This window comes from Pistacia vera, unplaced genomic scaffold (assembly GCF_008641045.1).
Source record: "Pistacia vera cultivar Batoury unplaced genomic scaffold, PisVer_v2 Contig174, whole genome shotgun sequence".
Classification (NCBI taxonomy): Eukaryota; Viridiplantae; Streptophyta; class Magnoliopsida; order Sapindales; family Anacardiaceae; genus Pistacia; species Pistacia vera.
This window is the reverse complement of record NW_022195833.1, coordinates 648,242-673,915: the sequence shown is the minus strand read 5'-3', so window position 1 is coordinate 673,915 and position 25,674 is coordinate 648,242. Positions and strand designations below refer to the sequence as shown.

The window sequence follows — 25,674 nt, the reverse complement described above, 5'->3', positions numbered from 1 at the left end:
TCTTATCTTTTAACTCTCTTAAGCGTTTGTATGATGTAAGAATAACTTCCATGGAAACGACTAGTCGACTGCTTACTTTTTTATGTAAAAGTTGTCGGCAAATAGAAGAAAAAGCAGAGAGCATAGTACACAGAGCAAGAGGCAATTACCAACACCAGCTGCCCAAACTTCTTATCTGGATAGCTTACTTGATTCTATTTTTTATTCTACTCCTTAACTCAGTCACAATGGCAACCCAAGAAGTGAGAAGAAATCACAAGACACAGTGAAAGTGAAAGTCACCGGAAAAACCCACGCAAGCCCTGCAAGATAATAGGAAGAAGAGAATGCCAATTGATCACCTTTGATCTTCCATATCTAGCTTTTTACTACCACAGAAGCTGCTTCTTTATAAAGGTAATGAGAGAGTTTGACGCCATGGTTGAGAAACTCAGGACGGTTGAAGTTGTTCTGGAAGAGTTCACTCAACTAGCTGGGAAACTTAGGAAAGATGAAGAGGGTTTTTAGAGTGGAGTATGACGATGAAATGGAGGGCGTTGAACTGAGTGAAGCGTGGCTGAAGAGATCGGAGTATGACGATGAACGGAGGGCGTGGACGATGCAATCAGTAGTTCCGTCCATTTACTGTTTACATAAGGGACGGCCATCCCTTAAGTGTGGACTGTCGTCCATACATAATGGACGGGCATCCATTAGTACGGACGCCTGTCCAAACTTAAAGGACGCCCGTCCACAATTTATGAACAGGCGTCCAAATTTTTTATTTTATTTTTAAAACAAATTAAGTTTGGACGGGCGTCCATTCCTTACGGACGCCGTCCAAACTTAATGGACGGGCGTCCCGTATTTGCGGACGCTCATCCAAAATTAAGGGACGACCGTCCACAACCTATGAACGGCCTTCCATAATGTTTGTAAATTTTTTTATTGTATTTTATTTATGGACGGGCGTCCTTTAAATGGGGACGTCCGTCCCTGGTATATGGACCTCGTCCATATAATAAGACGGGAGTCTATGTGAGTGAACGGCCGTCCAAATTCGATGACAGCGTTCACTAAAAAAAAATTGATAAAAAAGCAGACCCCTGATACACATAGGCCGATACACATTTTCGATGCAGATTTTTGGTATCGTATCTTATTGCTCACTGATTATTACTATAACCATTGAAGTCCAAAGAAGTGATGCTTTGAGATTAATTGTTTTGGCTCTCTTCATCAGATTTCCAATTCATTATATTAGAATGAATAGAACGAATTGATATTTATAAAATGAGCATTCTTTCATTCTCCCACTAACCAATGACTAAATCTTTATTTAAGTACACCTACCTCGAGAACAAGTATCTTTTCATACTCAATAACACAAAAACATTATGAAATACACGATTTACGCAACAAACATAAGAACCAAAATTGTCGTCTTGTAAAGATTTACATGACGACGTTGCGACAGTACCCCAAAGCATAAAACCTAAATATATTCTTTAAAAGATGATAAAATGTACATCATGCATTGAAAATTACAAACTACTTCCTCTGGCGTAAAAAAACTATTTATATACAATTTCTCAGGACGCATGGTGTGGTTGCTTCAAAATGTCAGCCGTTGAGAGGATGCAAATTAGTTTTTCAACAATGTCCACAGGTACCTCGAGGGGGAAACAAAGTTAGATGGTGATGATTTTCCAGAGATTTTGTGCTTGTAGACCTTTTTCTGGTATATGATTAGGCAGGCTCACGAACAAGTGACCCAAATAGAACTCAGAGCTCTAAGTCGTTGAAGTACTCCCCCAACGCAAGCAAGCCTCAAGCTGCTTGGCGAGTTGTTAGGATACGAGGCATCTGCTGTAGCATTTCCTGGTGAAAATGGTCAGCCTGTTTGGACAAGAAGTAGAAGTGCAAATTCGCTCACTAGAAAGTTTCTCAATTTAACAGATTGTCTGATAAAGAACTAATTGACAGATCAGAAATGGATTACTGAAAGATATTGAAAGTACAGATAGCATGCAAATAGAAACATCAGCTATTCTTACCTGGTTCACAAAGACGACTAGAGCTTCCAACTTCTCCATTGCAGTAGGTATCCGTGGACTACCTCCTCCTACCAGTTGACCAGCAGCTACAGTTTCAGCAAGAGTTATTACAATTTCTCCATGCCTTGAGACAGAGCATCTGATTAAGCAATATGTGAAAGAGCAAATTTTACACATATATATAATATATTATCCATAAATACCTTCAATGGAGCAAATTATTCACTTATTAAATAAATAGAAATATAATCACCTTAAGAAGCTCGAAGGCGAAATCCTCCAATCCAAAAGAAAAACGTTCGGTTGCTGTCTTCCACATGCTAGACATTACATAGAAAACATCGGCTTTTGCAGCAATAGATTTCATGCGAAAAGTTCAAAATAGTGGCTCATGCCACCCTCCACGTATGTGAAGCTCTATATCACTAATATGGGCCTGCAAAGCAGACCACAGTTCACAAGTTTGCCTATTTTGCTCTTCAACCCGGTGTCCATACTCCATCTCAAATGAACAATTCTGCACAACCTCGATGAGGACTTTTTGTTGAATGCAAGACAAAAATGACAAAAAGTAGTGTTCTATAAGCAACAGGAATTACGGAAATCAAATCACAAAGAACACCATTCAGCACATCAGAGATTATTACATAGCTTCATAACACAACATCAATTTTCACGGTGGTGTCAAGTTTGCAAAGCGTTGGAAACTTGTGCTTATGGATGGCTGGAATCTTTTGCCAGGACATTTTCGAGACATTTATTTATAGACTGCATTGAAATGACTTCTGTGTGGATGAGAAGTTATGAAGTCTTTCTACATACTCTTTACAAGCACTTGAAAAAATGGCGGAAAATTAAAATGAAGATTTAGGAAATAAAACATGAACATTTGGGGGAATCATGCTTTGAAGGGAACATGATTAAAACATAGATAGCAGGAGCATACACTGAGTGGTGATGGTAAGCTAGCAATACCAAAATTCCACAAACAGTCTAATATCAAGCGAACACTCTAGGTCCCCAGAGTCAGATACCAAAACACCGCAATTAGAGACATGCAATTTCAAGAAATAGCAACGCCTGTGAGTGAGGACATCAAAACCAGAAGTAATTCAACAATATTTTGACAAACCTGAGTTTACAGGCCAGAGAACCCCATCGTAGAACCTTCTACTCCACCACCTATATACAAACCCTCAGTGTAGCATTCGTTGTTTCAAATATTTGAATGAGAATAGGAAATGAGGGAAAGGGTTTTCTAGTGTCATAACACCAATCGACTAAACAAGAAACAGAAATAGTAATCTTCTCTATACCTGTTGTCTGCTTGCTCAAGCTCTTGCTCCAACTTTTCTAACTTAATCTACTAGATTCTAGCTACTGAACATAGCCCTGCAAAACAAACACAAATTAAATTTAAAATCCCAATCCACTTGTTGCATGTTAGGGAATCTGTTTAAAAGCAGGCCTCATCATACCTTTTCCACAACCGGCTTTTAGAGCACCTCACGGTTTTGTGCAAGACGTCTTTGTATCTGCAGAATTTTGACCAAAAAAAAAAAAAAGAAAGAAAAAAGACTCATTTCTGTTGAAGGGAATATCATTTAAATATTAAAAAAACCATATCACAAATTAGCCACAACCTATGGCTCAAATTGTCAATTGTGAGAATGAATGCATTGAATACAGTGAAGTCAAAGTAGTGCATAGTACATTAGTTATGTGCCTTCTCGGGTTTTGTGCAGATATAGACTATTTAAGTAATTTCTGAGTCAATCATGGAGAAGAGGAAATTTGAAAACAGTTATAATTCAAGAAAGCAAGAGAAAACAACTGAATAGTATATGCTAACATTAGCAAATACAAATTATCAGATTACAGAGCAGTCACCAAAAGTCCTAGCGAACTATTTCAAAAACCACCTTCATTGCATTATACATGAACCACTTTTAGGAGTGTAATATTTGAATAGTTTCAGCCATTAGGCAAACATTAAGCAACCATAATTTTAGAGAAGAAACAAGGAAGATGCCTTACCTTTTCTATTCTATTGTTTTCATCTCTTTTCCCAGAAGATGCCTAAAATTAAAAAAAAAAAACTCTAAATCACAAGGTTAGGGTTTAGGGTGAGGCAATGAAATTGGCAACTGAGACAATATTTGAGCAGGATGACTTTACCTTATTTCATAAACCTCACCTTGTTGGAAATATTGGTTCTAAGATCATAATCCAACTTAGGAGCAAATAAAATTCCATTTCATGAGATCCAACTGTGATATGTATAGAGAAAAAAAAAAAAAAAAGTCCATCAATAAGAATCATCCAAAAATGTTTGTAATAATCAAAAGCTGAGCTTTTTTACAATAAATCACAACAACAACGCATCAACATGAACCTTTTAAAACAAAACATAAAACTTGTGACATGTACTTTACATGGTATTATAAGCCACAGCATAGCCATAGAAAGAAAGCAAACTAATTAAGCAAATCACGAAACAAAAGCAGCCTCAGAAGGCAAAAACATCAGGAAAAGCCAGAAAAACCAACCAGAGTTTCACATAGAAAACAATTACCCAGATAGTAGCAGCTTACAAGAGTAGAAAGAGCAATCAACATCATTTCACTGCCTACAAAACCAAACATCATCAATATTAGATAGTACTATGTTGAATCACAACACAGAAAGTATCCGGCAGTAAAAGATCATATAGCAGTAGCCTTCATCTAACATATCTAATTAAATAGTTCAGCACCATAATCTGAATTCAGGGAAGAAATCCGGAGAATTTCAGAATGACAGCCATCACAATATGTGTCGACAGGCCAAGCTAAAATATTATGTTAGTGTGTGCACCAGAGACAAAACAAGACTGAAACAATCACTGAAATTTTGCAGTATTGTCTTTCATTGTTAGTCAGCTTGAACTTCTTTCATTACTTGGTTAGCTTCCTCCCACAACAGAGTAATGACCTGTTAATCCTTTCCCATAAAGAATATATCCTTCTATGATGAATAGTACTTTGGCGTGTGTTTTGCAGCTTTTGCTTTCGTTTCAGTCATCTGGGAAGGCTGCAAACTGACTAGCATCAGAAAGAGGCAATTCTGCAATTCAGGAATTGAATGAATAATTCTAAAAAGAATTGTGCGACCTGATGTACACACAATATGCATGGGATGGGCTGCTGCCTCAATGGAGCCTTTTATCCTCGTCAGAGGAGAAATTATCAAATGTCCCTCACACTTTGAGCAATGAGTTTTTTATTTGAAAGAAAATGAAGACTATGCCTTCACCAGATGAATGCTTGATATTAAGTATAATAGCAGTTCAAACTGCAGAATCTAGAGGGCATGGCTGGATTCACCTAAATATATAGTAATGCAAAACAAGACAAACCAAATATAATGCCAATATAAATTGCAGAAAGCTAGCTTCAGAAGGCAACAAAAAGTAAGCTTTACCTTGAAACCATTGAACTATTATGCTGGACACCACTACAACTATACAGAATACCAATGAAATCATATAGGACGTATAATTCTTCACCCATAAATCATATCTCGATAACAAGGTACAATGCATGTTCAAACTGAAAATGCATGCTAAAAGTAATACATATATGCAAATAACAAAGTTTAATTGAGTATGAGAAGCATCCAACGCTGGAAAGAGTTGTTACAAGGTTTACACAGTAATGATTTACTAAATAATTTGAATTCATGTTGAGTCCACTTACCTTATAGAAGAAAGAACAAAGTGGCCAAAGTTTTTGAGGCATAACTATGAGAAAGTTACTTCTTAGTTACCCACATGGCCGCATATGCGTTAAGTCCATAGAAACCTACAAAACAAGGCCTTTCTTTTATTAAGTTTTTGGTTAATTTAATCAACTTACCGTGCCTGTTTACTGGTCGCTTTATATTTCTAAATGTAGGCACCAGCTATAGGTTTCAATCTCTGGTCTCTGTCCACTTTTGCATCTGTTCCCATATAATTACTTTGTCGTACAACAATGTGACTCCACACTTTTCACCTTGCTGAAATCAATGCTATCTCACTTCCATGCTCAACAAAGAACATATGTAGCCCTCACTATTCAAATTGAGTGTAGGCAATTCATCAAACATGATAGCAAAATCATATCCAACGAATAACATGATCGAATTCAATAACCTCATGCCCATTATATTCAAACAAATGCCAAAGGAAACGATCTCCTGTTAACAGCAAACGAAATCTTACTGTGAAAGTTCCAAGCTCTTGATAGTCTCGAAAAGTAGCAACAGCACAGAAAGCAAACCAATTAAGTTATCACTGAGCCAACCTACTAGAAGTAATACCACTCTGGAATTTTGCTTCCAGGGTAACATATACAAGCACTTGACGACAATATCGATCGCTGCAAGTAGTCTCTCGTTACCTTACCAAGAAAATAATCAACTTTTGATCTTCTTAATTGTTTCAACTTCCCTTTAAGGTTTGCTTTAATGCCAATTAGGTCCTTGTAAAATATATATAAAGACGTTTTTAAGTAAGTTTTGTGAGAACATTATATTTATTTGTAAGAGTCATGCGTGTAAATCCAATTGTATTTAACATTGTCTCACAAAATCTTACCTAAAGTTCATATTCCATTTACTACCCAGAATTACTTCCCAATTCGGCGACAAACAAAGAGCAAATTAGTCCAGGATGTTAGAGCTTTTGAAGAGAAGATGTTGTTGAGTCTTTGTAGTGGCAGACTAGATTTTAATGGTTGAGGTGGTCATAATCTAACTTGAGAGGGGCGGCTGTGTGTTCTATAAACGCTCGATTATCGAAGATTGGCAAGGTCGATGGATCGGTTTGAAGGTTTTGTAAAGATGATCGAGGAAGAGAATGGTGGCGGTGAGGTTTGCAACAATATTGGAATTGCTGGCGATTGGTCAAAATATAAACTTGGGGTAGTAAATTGGTATTTTGAAACTTTTTGGTGAGAAAGGAGTAGGCAACCCTTGGTTGGGAAAAAAAGTTGTGTACTCTTAATACAACATTACCGTACTAAGTTGACGTGCCCCTTCCACAAGTCCACTTACTGCGGTCAGTGCTTTTTACCTTACGCTATTTTGTTGCTTAAAAGATGTGATAGATAGATGAATAAAATATTTTTAAATAATTTATCATAATTAAAGTCACCACAAAATATAATATTTAGTTCATTTAATGTAAATAACTAAATTATTGAATAACATTAAAGCTGATTGAATAATATAATTATTTATTATTGGTTATAATTAACATTAGAAAATATTATTAGTTTGTATAGTAATATTAAAAAATAAGAGCATATATATAATTAAAAATAGATTATATATTGCTTAGTATCATATGAAAAGAGAGTGAGAGAGAGAGACTTACTTCTTCTTCAGGGAAAACGTTTAACAATTGATGTAATTTCAGTTTGAAACAATTGATGAAGCTAATCGTGTAAAACGTGCTTGGGCACAGACTGGTAAACCTGATAATGCTTCAAGTGAGGTGCAACCCTGTGCCTCTATTGTCTCTAACTGCTGTGGAAGCTCCGGTAAGGATTTAAGCTTCTTGCAATTGCGTAAATCAAGCCATAACAAGTTAGAGAGGTCTTTGATGCTCACTGGTAGCTCTCAAATTGTTTCGGCCCAGATATAATCTCACCAGTGAGCGTATTTGGCTAAGATCGTTGGGTAACACTTCGTACAACAGTCAGTCAGATCTAGTTTCCACAACCACCAGCTTGGGAAAGGATACTCTAGAAACTCAGCACCTCCAATTCCTACATCCGGCCAAAGATAACTTGTCGAGGAATTTCAAACATGTTTATAGATGATGGTACTTCTCTTATAGCAATTCCCTGACTTCAAGTATCTTCAATGCTTTTAATTTCCCAAGCTGTTAGGCAATCTGTCAAGTTTTGAACAATCCGAAAGATAGAGATATTCAAGAGATTTCCACCACAAATTTCTCCGGGAGACTCTCAAGCCTGAACAGTTTTTAAGACTTAATATTACTAGTCTAAACATGCTCTAATGACGACAATCTCTTTATTGCAGTTCCATCTAAATATAACTCTTCTACGGTACTAGGGAAGTATGGACCATTTTGAGATTTGAACAATTGAAAGATAATTATTTCAAGAGTTTTGTTTCTGGAACAAAAAATAAAATTAAAAGAACATAAATAACCTACAAATATTTACAATTTAAAGCACAAAATGAAAAATAAAAGTTAACATATACCTGGTCCCCATTCCAAAGTTGTTAACTTTGCTAAAAGGCTGTGGAGTCAACAAGGTTTTTTGGATTAAATTAGTGGCAATGATTTGGCAGAATATCCATCCCAGCGAAGGTACCGTAGCTCAAGAAATCAGATTTAATGACTTCGAAACCATGTACCTTTTTATCATTCCAGCAGCCATGTACTTCCAAGAACAGTTTTTTGGATTAAAATTTGGTGGCAATGATTTGTCAGAATATCCATCCCAGCAAGGTACCGTAGCTTAGAGAAATCAGATTTATGACTTCGAAAGCATGTACCTTTTTATCATTCCAGCAGCCATGTCTTCCAAGAATCTTAGGTTATGCATCTTCTTGAAAGATTTAGGATTTAAATGTAGCTGTCTTACTTCAGACATATCCAAGCGCATGCCTAGAATAGCTCTGGTCCCCTATAATCAATAGCAGATTGATGATGAGTTAGTATTACATAGCTTAATTACATTAACTATCAAGTAATTAACTTTCTTTTAAAAAATGTAATATTCTCACAACTGGAATTGAATGTTCTACAAACTAATATTTCATAATATCTCAAATAAACATAGAAATAAAATTAATGTCTTTGGCTCTCACCGCATTATTTGTCATACCTGAAAAGATATCCTCATGATCCAAAAGCCGACTACGTTGCTAGGATCATTAGGTGATTCCTGACAAACGATTCTTCTACCCATTTCTTGAAGTAAATCATGCTGTTATGGTGTTCAATGATGCGGTTATGAGAGACCTTTCAATCAGAACATTATATCAAAATGTGGGGCTATCACAGCCATCCAAGATTGCTTCTATAAGATCTCTATTATACCCTTTAAAGAAACAAGCAATATCCAAAAATACCTCCTGCTCTTCATCATTAGCCCATCATACTACTTTTAATACCTTTTGGATATTATATCAAAATTCTCGTTAATCTTTTTATATAGCTTTCCCATTCTTTCTTGTCCTCTATATATGAGAGGAACCTAAAACTTCAAGAGCAAGGAACACCTTTAGCATATGATACACCCTCTTGATAGCTGCACAAAATCTTTGGGGGAAGTTTTGTCTAAAGCGTATCGACTAACAATTCCAAAGCTACATCATCAAATAATATTTCAGTTTCATATATGTAATCCACTTCACATTTTCTAATAAGTTTACTCTTGTCATTATCATGAATCGACTTCCTAACCCAAATACTCAAATGTCCAATCAAAGATTCAATTTGCTTTACATCTGTCACATCATCAAAAACAATGAGAACTTTCTTGCAAGCACGCTTTTTCTGGTGAAGGGGGATCCTATATTGGCATGTTTATCCTTTAAAATTGCACGAATAAGTTTTTTGTGCAACTAGTTAGCCCCTTGCTTTTCTCTGATTCTTCTCTAATATTTTAACAAAGTAAGATTTTCAAAATGTCTAAGATTTTATTGAACGCAGCACCAGCAAGAGTGGTCTTACCTATTTCCACCAATACCCCAAATTCCTATCTTGCGAAGACCAAGAAACCCAATGAATAGTTGCCATTCAATATACTCGATTCTAGAATCTACCCCAACTAGGTTCTTGTTTATTAAGGGAGAATCCTCATCATATCTCCAAATATTTTCGACAACTTTCTGTACAAGTATACGCAGACCTCCAAATATAAATAAAAAAAAAAAAAAAAAAGAAATACTCAAATTAGATAAATCAAAACGAAAACAAGGTACATTTTCCATCCTTGGATATGTGACCAATGGAAAAAAAATTTGGATGTCAAATAGAGTTTGAACCTTTGCACATCCTTAACAATAATAATTAATTTGACATATGTCATATCTCAATGCAAAAACATTATATACCTAATAAAAAAATCAATAAAAGTTACGCTACCTAATAAAAAACTGAACTAGTAGTTTTGCTATCAAATGACATCATATTTAAACATTACACAGGATCAGCCCTCCAAAACAAAGAGTTTAAAAAATTGTCACTAAAACTCAATATCTTTCATGTATCTACTTTCTTTTACATTCTCTCCAAACCCTAATGCCAAAGAACTTATCACTTGTTTTAACTTCATATTATTGTTCTTATCGTTTTTTTTCCTTTCCTAAAGAGACCAAAAAAACATGATTTGTCAGACAACATGATTTTCACAGTGAAAGTAATAATCTAAGAGTACATATGCTTAGTTTTATATAAAAATGATAATTTCCATATATCAAGTCTACCAATATTTCTATTTAATATCACATGTGGACGACAGTTGAGTGATACACAATTAACATTATTAATAGTTCAACTAATGATTAATGCTAAATTGAAACGAATTAATAGTCAAATAAGTTAAATAAAAACAAAAAATCAGCAGAAAATAAAAGTATTAACAGTCACCTGATGACATTTGAATCAAGCCAGACAGATTGGCAGCTTCTCTCAAAGCAGTCCTCCATCTCTGCAATGTTTCTTGCGAACCCTTGAAACGTTTTTCAAGCTTAGAAAATGAGTCCCAAAAAGTCTCAATCTGATTCCTACTATGATGATATACACCATAGAAAACAGGATACAATCTGACCATAACTGTTCTTGCATTCAAGGATCTTTACAAGTTCTTCAAGGCACCATCCTGAAGAAGAATACTCTTTTGAGAAAATGATCAAGGAAATCTTTGACCCTTCAATTGCATTCCAAGAGAATGGAGAAATTTGATCCCCTGTTTTAAGCTCGCCATCAACGAATGTATTGATCATTGTTGACACAAAGCGGCATACAGATGGCTAGTAAAATTATTGTGGGTATCCTCACCTCTGAAACTAAGAAAAACATCATACTTCTCTTGAGGAGAAGATGAAGAAGAAGCGCAGCCATAACTTCCAGTGATGAGAATTACTTGACATTAACAAAAACATAAAGAGCTAAACCAAGACCATATAAATGAGTCTTTGCATCAATCTCTAAGTATTTCAACTTATCTCCTTGCCTAGAAGATGTCTTGCCTTTTTTTTCTTTTCTTTTTGACTAGACTAATAATTGCAACCCCAACAAACAAGTAATAAGCCATCACATCTGGTGTGATTGTGACACAAATTCATTAATTCCACACGAGATTCCTCAGCAAGGGTTCACATTTAGTTACACCCAAAAGTTTCCAAGTCATTCACATTTAGTTATTCCCGATCTACCCTTCTACATCGCCCACTATTTGCTGTTAACTTTGTCTCTGCAATCATGAAAACGTTTATTATAACAAAATATTATAACAATTTATTGAATTACATAAAATAAAATTAATTTTTGTGTGGTTTGTCCTTGGTAAGGACACTGATCCATTCTATTTCTCTTATTTCAGTCTTTTTATTCTGCAGAAGAAAGAAACAAAGAAACTCATAAGTTTGAAAAAGTCATATTTCAATACATGTATGTGCTAAAAACAATGCATTGATATACTAAATTTTTTGCCTTTTAATGCCCTTGATGTATGCACTAAGGGCACGGTTAAAATAATCCTACTTAATATTATTGCAAAAACATTATTAAACAAAAATTACATGCAAAAATTTGGAAGTATTCACTTAAGCTTATTAAAAGTCTCCTAACAAAACAAGTGTGCGTTGTAAATTGAGACAATTTGGATATATGACTAGAGGAGTACTCATGTTAATTAATTTATGCGATTGATGTGCTAGCAATCCATCTTTTCTCATATTTTTATCGACAGGTAAATTGTAATATAATTTCGAAAGAAAAGAAGTTTTGTTACTTTGAGAAGGGAGATCACTAAAGAAGGTCAAAAAAATGTGTTATCAAATTAGTTATTTGAAAATGAACAAAGATAAACATATGCGTTGAAATAACAAAGATAAATACGTGCATTAAAAATGTACTAACCTTTGATGTAATAAATAAAAAAGTTAAATTATATTCTATGAAAGTAACATACTAATTAGACTCTAAATTGAAGAAATAAATATATTTCAACTAATAAGCTGAACCTATGAAATCCCTACATACTTTATATAAATTATGTAGTGTTGGAACTTAAATATTATTGTTAAGCCCAAGAGATTTTTTTTTTTTTTGAAAATAAAAAATTACATTCACGGTATGGTACAAAAAGTTGATAGTCGTCCAAGTCAGCAAGTCAATACAACTAACATAGAAATTTTCCACATTCATTTGAAGTGTAAGATAAGACTTAGAAACTAAATAATAGTATTTTCGAAGGATAGTTTTTGGAAAATAATTCATAAAAGATCATTTTCTAGGTTGTTGCTTATCCAATCTTTGACATTCAAAACAAGTGTGGAAATGTAAATAACTTCCAAAAGAATAGAAATTGTGGTTACTTTGAGATTAATAATCACTAGAAAATGTCAAGTCTTGTTATACAGTTATATTAAAAGATATGTTATCACATCAGTTTCCTATCTTTTTAAAACAGACTATACTTCTTAATCCCCTTAACACGACCAATTTATTCAATTCTTTTAATTCATTTTTAATTGATGGAGATTCAATAACTAATCACTAAGAGCTAAGAAAGGAAAGAAGAAATAGATGGAAAAAAATATATAAATAACGAAGAAATAACATTGTGCAATTGTAAATTGTACTCTTAGTTGGATAGATCTCAATAACCTCCTCTTACCTTTGACATATATATTTAACAATCTCATTCTTAAACTATGTTTATTAAAACCTCTTCTAAATAAAATTATTTCAAGAACATTATTGAACAAAACATCACATGCAAAGTTAATGAAATATTCGCTAAAGCTTATGTAAAGTCTCTTGATAAAATAAATGTGTAATTGCAAATTATATTACAACCTGGACAAATCATTAAAGGAGGTCAAGTCGTGTTAATTAATAATATGAAATTAATGAGCCAACAGTTCTCTATCTTTCTTTCGTGATATCTTATCAATAAGTGTAGAAATTGTATATGACTTCCAAGTTACTTTAAAATGGATAAATCACTAAGAGAAGTTAAATCGTGTTATACGGTTGTATTAAAAGAGTTTTCCTATAAAATAACACAAAATGAGTGTAGACACCACCACAAAAATCCTAATTTCTCAACCCGCTTAATCCATTTTATTAATTCTATTTTTTAATACCTAATTTCTCAACCTGCTTAATCCCTTTTATTAATTCTTTTTTTTAATACCGAAATTCAATTATTTTCTTTCGTTTTCAATTGATGAGAATTTGATAATTGAAATTCCAGTTGAAATGTCGGGCAAGTTTTCGGATCCTGGAGTCACTAAACCTAGGAACTGCGAGTCAAAAAAGGAAAGGAAAAAGACAAAAAGGGCGATTTATGAGCTTATTCAAATTCGCCGGTGAACATATTCCATTGGATATTTATTTACTTAATTTCACATTAATTGAACCAGCTTCATTATTAACAAAATTCTCTTTGTTATAATACTTGTAAATGCCTTCCATTATCATGAAACTACGTATAATAGACCCTCTTAATTACTAAATAGTATTGTTTTAATGTGTGCTCTAATAAGGATACATACATTGAATACAAAATTCTTTGTCTTTTAATGCCCTTGATATATAAACTAAGAGCATACTGTATGATAATCCTACTGAATAATATTATTGTAAAAACCTTATTGAACAAAAATTACAAGCAAAGATTAGTGGAGTATTTGCTTAAGCTTATTCAAAGTCTCCTAACAAAAACAAGAGTGCAATTGCAAATTGTAGAGCAATTTGGATATATCACAGAGGAAGTCAAGCCCTGTTAATAATTTTATGAATTAATGTGCTAGCAATCCATCTTTTCTTCCGTATTTTTACTAAGTTAGAAATTGTAATATAATTTCAAAAGAAAATGAATTTTGGTTACTTTGAGTAGATAGATAAATCACTAAAGGAGGTCAAGTCAAACTGTATATATAGTTTTATTAAAAAAATGTGTCATCAAATTAGTTCCTTAAAAATGAAACAAAGATAAACATGCATTGAAAATGTATTAACTTCCGATGCAATAAATAAAAAAGTTCAATTATATTTAATAAGTGATATACTAATTTAGACTTAAATTGAAAGAAATAATATAACTTTAACCAATACAGCTGAGATCCTTTGAAAAATCCTTACATACTTTTATAAATTATGTAGTGTTGGAACTTAAATATTGTTGTTAAGCCCTAAAGAGATTTTTTTTAGAAATAAATAATTACAATCACAACATTGTAGAAAAAGTAGATAGTCGTCTAAGGCAGCAAGTCAATACAACAACATAAAAATTTTCCCACATTCAATTTGAATTATAAGATAAGACAAGCTGAAACTAAATAACAGTATTTTAAAGAGAATAATTTTTTTGAAAATAATTAATAAAAGTCTATTTCTAGATTATTCGAAAATGGAGTCTGATTAAGCGAAACTAGGGATTCAAAATTAAAAATATCAGAGTTTCGAATCAAGATTAACAACAACAAAAAAAATCAACAAAAGAAATTTATTAATGAATTAATTGAAGGAAAAATGGGTTTTACATACCAAGTATTCAGTCTGGCTCTTTCTCACGAATCAGGCATATGAAGGATTGAATGAAGGGAGATTTAGGGTTTGACAATGTGATTTGTAACCAAATTTGGCGCGAATGAACTGTATCTTCGTTCTCCATCCCATTTCACGCGCTTTTTTGTGTCTTCCTAAGCGGAGCTCTGCAATTAGAGGAATTAAAAAGAATAATGGAAACTGGGTTTTCACTAGAAGTGAGTTAACTAAGTCGGCTTCGAAAATGGAGTAGGGTTAAGTGAAATAAGGGATTCAAAATTAAGAATATATGAGTTTCGAATCAAGATTAACAGCAACAAAAATCAATCAACGAAACAAATTTATTAATGAATTAATTGAAGGAAAAATGGGTTTTCACATACCAAGTATTCATTCTGGCTCTTTCTCACTAATCAGGCATAAGATGATATGAAGAAATTGAATGAATGGAGATTTAGGGTTTGACAATGTAATTTGCAACCCCTGTTAAGAAATTGTTGAAATATTTTCAAAATTGTTTTATGATACCCCCGTCAAAGTTAATATTTTTTTTAAAATTTATTTCATCATCTGTATTTGTATGAAATATCAATTTTATCCTCCTTGTCACCCATTTTAACAGCTCCGAGCTCCAACACCAACAGTCGGGGGTGAGGGTATATTTTATAGTTTTTGACGTTGGTGGAGGCTGTGTATTACACTTTTTAGTTTCAGGGGTGTATATGGCACAGACCCTTTTTTGAAAGACGATAAAGAACGTTTTCTCACTGATTAGTAACTATGAACCATTGAAGTCCAAAGAAAGTGATGGTTTGAGATTAATTGATTTGGCTCTCTTCATCGATTTCCAATTCATTATATTAGAATGAATTGAGAGTTATAAAATGAGCATTCTTTCCTTCTCCCACTAACCACAATGATTAAATCAGTACACTACTACTTCAAATTCTCAAGTATCTTTCCATACTCCAAGAACACAAAAACACTATGAAATACATGATTTATGCGAAAAATATAAGAAAGTAAAACTGTCGTCTTGTAAAGATTTACACGACGATGTTGCAACGGTAACCCAAAGCATAAAACCTAAATATGTTCTTTAAAAGATGATCAAATGTACATCATGCATCAAAAATTGATTTAATTACAAACTTAACTTCCTTTTGAGTAGAAAAGCTATTTATATTTACAATTTCTCAAGACGCGTGCATGTGACTGCTTCAAAAATTTTCAGTAGCTTAAAGGATGCATATTATTTTTTTAACAACAATGTCCACAGGTACCTCTGATGGGGGAAACAAAGTTTGGATGGCAAGGACTTTCTAGAGATTTTTGGTCTTGTAGACCTTTTTCCAGTATAAGATTAGGCAGGCTCGCGAGGACGAGTGACGCAAATAGAACTCAGAGCTCTAAGTTGTTGGAAGTACTCCCCCAACGCAAGCAAGCCTTGAGCTGCTTGGTGAGTTGTTAGGATACGAGACGTCTGGTGTAGCGTATCCTGGCAAAGATGGTCAGCCTGTTTGGACAAGAAGTAGAAGAAATGAAAATTTGACTCACTAGAAAGTTTCTCAATTTAAATCAGATGTGCTGATAAAGAACTAATTGACAGATCAGAAAATGGATTACTGAAAGATATTGAAAGTAGAGACATCATGCAACAGAAACATCAGCTATTCTTACTTGGTTCACAAAGACGACTAGAGCTTCCAATTTCTCCATTGCACTAGGTATCTGTGGGATGTAACCTCCTTCTACTCGTTGACTAGCAGCTACAGTTTTAGCAAGAGTTGATTGCAATTTCTCCATGCCTTGAGACAGAGCATCTTCCGTTTGTTGACATGACTGTCTTAGGTTACTAACTTCCATATATTGTGATCGGTCAAGGTGTCAAGATGAAGAACAAGAACCTGTTATCAATGTCAGTTTACGAACTAGCGTTATTCTAGCTGTGGTGAAAGACCTTAGATAACAATTCGATTAAGAAATATGCGAAAGAGCAATTTTTACACATATATATAGTAAATTACGGAATGTGTCCAAAACTATGGTTACTCCATTTATTATCCATAAATACCTTCAATGGAGCAAGTTAGTTCACTTATTAGATAAATTGAAATATGAATAACCTTAAGAAGCTCAGAAGGTCGAAATCCTCCAATCCAAAAGAAAAAAACGTTCAGTTGCTATCTTCCACATGCCGGACATTACATAGAAAACATCGGCTTTTGCAACAATAGATTTCATGAGGAAAAGTTCAAAATAGTGGTTCATGCCACCCTCCACTAGTACGTGAAGCTCTATATCACTAATATGGGCCTGCAAAGCAGATCTCAGCTCACAAGTTTGCCTATTTTGCTCTTCAACCCAGTGTCCACACTCATATACAAAAAGAGCCATATTAGCCACAACCTATGGGTCAAATTGGTCAATTGTGAGAATGAATGCACTGAATAAAGTGAAGTCAAAGGCAGTGTGTAATACATTAAGTTATGTGCCAATTCTTGGCTTTGTGCAGATATAGACTATTTTAAAGTAATTTCTGAATCAATCATGGAGAATATGATCAATTTGAAAATAGTTGTAATTCAAGAAAGCCAGAGAAAACAACAGAATAGTTCAAAAGTCCTAGCGAACTAATACAAAACCCACCTTCATTGCATTAATACATGAACCACTTTTTAGGAGTGTAATATTTCAAAAGTTTCAGCCAATTAGGCAAACATAAAGCAACAATAATTTCAGAGAAGAGACAAGTATCAAAGACTAAGAAGTAGAACAAGAGTTTGTGAGTCTGCAGAAAATAAAAGATGCAAATAAACATGTACAATAGCTTATCAATATTCATATAAATTAGAATCAGAGGGAAACAATCAAACTTACCTTATCAATAGGTTTACTTGCTTCTTGTTCTTACTTGTTAGAAGGCGGGAACGTTCCATGCGAAGTATCCTCTGACTGAAAAGATGAACAAAAGAATTATTTAGCTTGGGAATCCAAATAAGTTGTCCTCTACCATCATACCAAGTAGAGTAAATGTTAATAGTTCGCCCCTGAGTGTCTAGTTTTGTATCCACCTCCACAATCATATGTGTTGATGTATTCGGATTGCCATTACTTTTAAAGTTTTCCCCGCATGTGCCAAGTTGATGAATGGGCTCATAAATTCCCAATCTACTTGGGGTGACAAACTGGGTGGACGGAGAGTTCATGCCCTTCGAACTTATGATGGGATGCAGCTCCATTAGCTTTAGACATAAACACAAATACAAGATACAAGCATAAAGACAACAAGATGCCAAATTGATATAAGGGGTATTTGAGCGTGAGGTCTAAATTTGAATTAAACAAAATCAGGCTAACAAGATATCAAATTGACAGAGTTCCAGTGTGTAACAACCGAAGTCATGGAAACCTTAAAAACTTGCTCTACTTACGCATTAGCAACAGAGTCTAAGAGTGAAGTTCTAACATAATTTGATTCAGATCTGAGAAGCATTATTTTTTGCAGATGAAATCAAATTATTTATAGGGATGCAAAAAGACAAGAGCAGACGGACTATGTGGCAGTCTAGCAATGAAAGTCAAATATCTCAATGCACACGCACACCACAATCTACAATACACACTTCACCAGAGGAGTTGGAGGCACAAATAGAGAAAGAAAAAGGCCTTAATTTACTGCAAAATTTTGATTTTGCTTAACCTACAAATGAAAACATCACCATTCACCAGAGAAGCTAATCAAACCCTGTTATTTGCTTTATAACGCCTTTTTTTTTTCCCTTGAATTGCTATGGGTTTATTTGTTTTATTATTTTGGATATGATTTTGAGAATAATATTGGGTAGTTGAATAGGGGAGTATTACGAGATAAAATTTAAAAATTTACAAAAAAAACCCCCTAGGTTTGCTAATTTAAATTTTTGTAAAATGACAAAAACACCCCCACCCATCCACAGTGCTAGATTTCGGTCACTATCGCCAGAATCTGGCCGAAAAATGACGATACGACACAGACCGGTCGGTTATGGTGAGTAGGACGTTGATATGGCCTTTTTCGATCAAATCCATGGTAGATCTAACCGGAAAATGCCAGATCTAGGTCAGATCTGGCTGTCCACGGCCTCAAAAGTCCAGATCCGGCCAGATCACCAATCTGACTTTTTCCGGCCAGGTCCACTATGGACCTAGTCGGAAAATGCTAGATGATTACTAGCTAGTTCTGGTAGTTTGTGGGCCATTATGACAGATTTTTTTTGTAAATCTGGTAATTGTATAAAAAATACCGAGGAAATGAGGAAAAAACCCCACAACTCTGATACATTGGATAGGCCCAGGGAGAAAAACAAAGTAAAAGCCTAAAAGCTTAGGATGTACAATCCTTTACACCAGGCTTAACCAAAATAATTAAAAAAAAAAAAAAAAAAAGTTGGAACAATAGGAAACAACAATCTACAAAGCAAAAACAAGCCCAAACAAGGCCAGAACAGACCAACCTTTTTCAACTTAAAAGCAGAAGCCCAAAGTCTCTCTATTCCTATTAGCAGCAAACAAATGATCAATTAAACCATTAAAGGCTTCTTCCTCAAGACCTCTTATTGCCTTTGACATTATTATTATTGACAACCTCGTTCTTAAACTATGTTTTAATAAAACCTCTTATTAAATAAAATTATTGTAGGTACATTATTGAACAAATAATCGCATGCAAAGATCAATGGAATATTCACTAAAGCTTATTCAAAGTCTCCTCATAAAAACCAGTGTATAATTACAAATTATATTGCAACCTGGATAGATCGTTAAAGGAGGACAAGTCGTGTTAATGGATTTTATAAAATTGATGAGCTAACAATTCACCCATCTTTTCTTTCTTATATATCTTATCAAAAAGTATGGAAATTATAATATAACTTTTAAAAGAATAAAAATTTTGATTACTTTAAAATGAGTAAATCACTAAGAGATGTCAAACCGTATTATATGGTTGTATTAAAAAGAGCTATCATAAAAGAAATACACGATCTTGTGATCCTATACAAAAAGCCAAGCAATAGAGGAATGCCGTAAAACTCTGTCCATCTCTCCCAACGGTAGCCAAAAAAACAACAAAAAGATCTGCACAAAGGGCAGCCTCGCTTCCCACAGCAAAGCCACAACCGAGATTGCAACTCTTCCATTGTCTATGCATTGTTTAATGTCACCATGGTGACACCTGCTAGCTTCTCCCAACCTAGGCACAAGATTTGGCATATATATCCTGAAGAACAGGCAAACAAGAAACTTCAGAAATGATAGACTAAAAAGCCTTGAATTTCCTACTGAAATTTATAATTATAAATGATTTATATTATAAATGTAATTTTTTCCAATATATTTTGAACTTTAATATTATAAATTTTATTTAAATTAGTTATTATATTATTATGAAATTTGACTATAATTATTTTGTTCAATCCGGTATTGTCCCAAACATAATACAATATTAAATCATAATGAGACATGTTCTAAGTTTTACAACTGATTAATTGTAAAAACGATTTTTATCACTTTTTAAATCTCACAGTGATTTTTCTTATTAAATGAAATTTCTAAGAGTCAAGTAACTCTAAAAATTACCATTTTCAAAGATCCAACAGTGATATTGGGATTAAAGTTGTAAACCCTTGGAGATTTCCCTTATGTACCTAAAGGCTAAAGTTCCTGAGTATCGGAAATAACTCTAAACCCCTGGGTATCAGCAATTAGCAGTTTATATGATCGGGCTTAGTATTAACGATATATGGAAAAACAAATCTAATTATGCAAACATGTAGACAAAAGCAGCCTTAGAAGGGAAAAGTTCAACAATAAACCAGTGTTTCAAAAACAACAGAACTCGTAAATAATAGCAAGCTTACAAAAGTATTCAAGAGCAATCAACATACAAATCACAGCCCAAAAAACCAAACATCAGAAACCTCATCATAGCACTATCCCTAATGTAACACATAATTAAATAGTAGTTCGGCAAAATAAACCAATTCCAGGGAAGAAAATCCAGAGAACATCGAGATGACCGTCAAGGGAATATGTGTCCACACGCCAAGTTTGCAGCCAAATCTTAGCATGCCGGCCCGTGATCAAGCTAGACTGAAAGCACAATGAATAGCATTAAAAAAGAGGCACTTCAACAATTTGGAAGAGAACTGCAGGGCATGAATATAAATTGCAGAAAGTAAGCCGAGTTTTGAAGGCAAGATAAAATAAGCTTTATCCAAAAACCATTGAACTATTATGCAGGGCGCCACAACTATGTAGAAACTATAGAGAAAGTTCCAGATTTGGCATATCCTGAAGATCAGCTTGGGAATTGAAGTAAATAGTCTTGAATTTCCTCTGGAGGGTTTCCTATCGAAGCAAAAAGAACCTGTTGTGCTGAATTTGTACAAGCATCAGCCATCATTTTACCCTGGAGGGACATGGTGAAATAAAAGGAATCCTATCAACTTGTTCCGATCTACAATAATAAGCTCATGGGTTTGGACTTGGAACACCTTTTCTGTAAGAAGATTTCAACCTACAAGTCTCACTCAGATGAGTCCACGGTTTTTTAAGAAATCATATTCTAACTGTAAAACAAGGAAATTTACATTAGTAATAGCAATAAAACATAACCATAGCACTACGTTATTTCTGCAAAGTGAATAAATAATGAAAGATCATTCCACACATTATGACTTGAGATCATTGTATATCATTTTTTCTTTAATAAAAAGCCATGATTACGCAAGGCTTATCGGAGCATAGAAGTATCTAACACTAGAAACAGTGTAGAATAAAAAGACTTGACAAGTGTGATTTTAATAATAAATAAACTGAATTGAATGTTTGAGTCCACTTACCTTATAAAAGAACAAATCATGAGAAAGATAATTACTATTTACCAGCATATGCGTAGAGGCCATAAAACAAATACAAGCCTTGTAATATATTTATGAAATATATTTAATCCAACTTACTGTAATTGTTATATTGGTCGCTTGTACATTTCTGAATGCGGGACCAGCTATCTAAATTTCATATTGTTAATACAGGAGAGATAGAGGTGAGATTGAAACTGAAACTGATCAGAAGCCTGGGAAAGTAAGTTTAATTGAAGTGATGGGTTTTGATGAATCAGTTGATTAATGGTGCTCCGTTTTGGTTTTAGTTGCGTTAGTTAATGAAGTGCTGCGTTTTGTAAATATAATTATATAAAGCTGAAGAAGAAGTGCAAAACGCAACTGCGTGAAAGCCTTTCGAATCCAACGTGGACTCATTTTTAGTATAAAACAATTCAAGATCAGTTCTAGAAATTCTTTTTTCTCTCAAGTTTCTCTGTTTGTTTCGCAGGAAAGTGTTATAACTTTCAGGATTTTTTCTACATTCGATCCTAGGATTCTCACACCCCGGGCTCTTTCTCACAACTTAGGCATGTCAAGAAATGGAACAAATGGAAATTTAAACAACCAAATTTGGCGCCAATAAACAATGTCTCCACTCCATTTCCCGCGCTTTTCATTGCCTCTCTCACCACTAAACGACACACGAGCCTTCCGATTAGAGTAAAAATTGATTGTTGATGTTGTGTGATGCAGATTTTCTTGTTGATGTTTTGGACAATGCAATTTCAAAGTTGAGGACAATATCCAAATGACAGCAGCTTACAAGATAGAAACCAATAAACTTCATTTCACAGCCCAGAAAACGCGCCTGCAACATTTCATAGTAACCATGTTGAAGCACAACAGAGGTCTGGCTGTAAAATTATATAGCGTAGCCTTCATCTAACTTATCTATTAAATAGTTTGGTGACATAATCTGAAATCCAGAGAATTTCAGAATGACATCCTCACAATATATCCCACATGCTAGCTAAAAGCTTATCATTAGAATGCGCACCAGAGATCTAGCCAGACTGAAATAATCTGTAAATTTAGCAATTCTGAACAATGCAGGTCGCATTGTCTTCAATTGTTGGCCAGCATGAACTTCCTTCATTACTTGGTTAGCTCCTCGTCTGAGTATAAATCCTGTTACCCTCGCCCATAAAGAACATCTCCTTCTAAGATGAAGGGTTTGGCGTGCTTTTGCAGATTTTTTCTTTCCTTTCAGTCATCTGGGAGGGTTGCAAATTGACCAGCATCAGAACGAGGCAATTCCACAATTCAGGAATTGAATGATAATTCATAATCTTCTGTTGGACACTTTTCTCCAAAGGCATATAGGGTAAAAAGTTGAAAAGCTTTATAACCCTTTCATCTCATGCATGTATCCACTGTTTGAGTACATGTTAATCTCTTGCCGTGATGATGATTATTCGACTTTCTGAATCCAAGTAGTCAAACACTCCCATTAGATATTCTATTTTCTGATTGTGTCACATCATCAAACACAAGGAGAACTTTCTTGCGGCCAAGTCATTCTCTTTGAAGGTGACCAATATTGGGATGTATATGACCAAAAGTGCATAATTAATCTTTGGCACACGTCATTTAGTCCCCCACTTCTGTGATTTTTTCTCAATATTCTCAACGAATTAGGAAGCTTCAAACTGTCTAGAGATTTTGTTGAATATAGCCGCAGCAAGAGTTTCTTACCTACACCCCCAATGCCCAAAATTCACAGCTTGCAAAACCAGCCATATGTAAAAAAATTTCAATCCGTCAATTGTTGAATCTAGTCCAACTAAGTTTTTGGTGTGAATTACCGAGATCATCATTCAATCTCTTCAAAATACCTTCAACAATATCCTTTACAAGTAATGACATAATTTTAATTCATAGAACTGAATTCCTGATGATGTTACTTTGTAATGATCAAGAGAAGGGTACTGCTTGTTCCATCCTAGGATATGAAACATTTATGGCTACAGGGTATTAAGTACCTCTCTTTTTTCTTCCTCTTATATGTTCATTGACTAAGCATTCTAAAAATATAGGTTGGCACTATAAAGTACTGCCATCTATGAATTATGATGCTAGATATTTTCTTGTTCTTAAAAAAATAGACAAAAATTCAATTTTCAGTGGCACCAATTTCGGATTCAAACATAATTGGTGATCACTTTACATATCCTTAATATATATTCATTAGTTTGAAGGAAGCTCAATCACAATGCAAAAATACTTATAAACTATGATACTCATGGGATATGTCAACTGATCATAATATCAGTGCTCAAATTCAAAAGAAACGAAAATATTGTTCTTGGATAAATGAATTGATCAGGAATTAGCTATCAAACAGCATGATATTTAGAAAGAAGTGGATAAGTTAGGTTAGCCTCATCTTGAAAGAACTTATACATAGACTATGGTTATAAAATATAATCTAAAAATTATTTAAGGTAAATATGTATCACCTAAAAGTTAAAAATTACAAATTCTCACTAAACTTGATTATTTTTTCATGTCTCTCTCTCTTTCTCTAAACATCTCTCCAAACCCTTAATGGCAAAGAAGCTATCACTCATTTTAACTTCAAAATGATGAATACACTTGACATAAACAAACATACATTTTGATAAAAAATCATCTTTTCATCTAAAACAAAATCACAGTGTACATGTTTTCAAAAGCAGATTAATAAAGTTAATCGTAAACAAAGATGTTGAAAAGAAAAACACAAAAAAGAAAAATAAAACTTACAGCTGAAAGTAAAATTACTACATAAAAGACATTGATAACAAATTAACAGTTACCTAACGACTTTTGCATCAAAGCCAGATATGTTGCCTGCTTCCTTCAAAGTAGTCCTCCATCTCTGCAACGTCTCTGAATCATCCATAAAACAGTCTTTAAGCTGAGCAAATCCTTCCCTAAAAGTGCCATTTTGTTTCCTTACATATGATGGATCTATGTTATAGAAGACTAGCATTACAATCTGACAGTTCTTGTTCTTGCTTTCAAGAACCTTTTCAGGTTCTTGAGACAACATCTAAAAGAAGCATACCCTTTAGAGAAAAAAAAAACGATAACCGAAATCTTTGAATGTGTTCAATTGCATTCAAAAGAGATGGAGAAATTTGTTCTCCTATGATCAATTCATCATCAATGAAAGTTTTAATCCTTTTCTACAACGCTTCGTACAGAGTGCTGGTAAAGTTATTAAGGGTGTCCTTGACTTGTAGACTAAGGAAAACATCATACTCTAGTAGTAGTGGAAACTAAGACACTTCAAATTAACAAAACATAGAGGGTTAAACTAAAACACCTAATAGAGTAATTTACTTTATGTTACACTATATCTATGTCTTTGCATTGATTGCTGCTTATTTCTACTCAAATCCATACAATTGATCCTTAAAATCCATCAATCGTTCTTTTAAAAAATCAATTTGCCACCACCCTGGAACCATATCCCACCCACTAGCAGCCCACCATAATTCATACTGGGTCAGTTTCAGTGGAACCAATATTAGCAACAGCAAAAATCAATCAAAAATAAATAAAGAAATAATTGATTGAAGGCAATAATAGTGTCATGCCTGAAAAAATTAGGCTAACGTGGCGCCCAGCCAGCGCGAGTGATCAAACCTCGAAAAGATCCCACTGACATTCTAGCACAGTCGCGTCACGTAATGATGCGAGCAGCACACTCTTGTCAATACAGTGGGTGCGCGCCAGACTAAAGAAAGGATAGAGGACGTCCACGTGTCCAATCCATGCAACAAATGGCGTGAATCACTCTAGAAGGTGGGTAATGTGATATAAAGAAGGATTTGCACAGATAATCCCACCCACTTACAGATCCAGTAATGATAATCTTAATCCATCCCACTATAAATTGGGAGCTCTCCTCTCATTTAAGGGGATGGGCTAATCTCTCTCT

General features: G+C 34.2%; 1 protein-coding gene and 2 pseudogenes across 1 annotated transcript; all 3 read right to left on the bottom strand.

The window, feature by feature from the left end:
- Positions 1–1,764: 1,764 nt before the first annotated feature.
- Positions 1,765–9,004, bottom strand: LOC116126001 (annotated as a pseudogene).
- A 7,022-nt stretch (positions 9,005–16,026) lies between these two features.
- On the bottom strand, positions 16,027–17,217 carry LOC116126000 (annotated as a pseudogene).
- Positions 17,218–17,583: 366 nt separating this feature from the next.
- LOC116125999 (TMV resistance protein N-like) lies at positions 17,584–24,780 on the bottom strand. The gene is made up of 3 exons (XM_031411702.1): positions 24,545–24,780; positions 17,701–17,775; positions 17,584–17,611 (listed from the first exon to the last, which is right to left on the bottom strand). Exons 1-3 carry the CDS (start codon positions 24,778–24,780, stop codon positions 17,584–17,586), a joined length of 339 nt encoding a protein of 112 aa, XP_031267562.1.
- Positions 24,781–25,674: the final 894 nt, after the last annotated feature.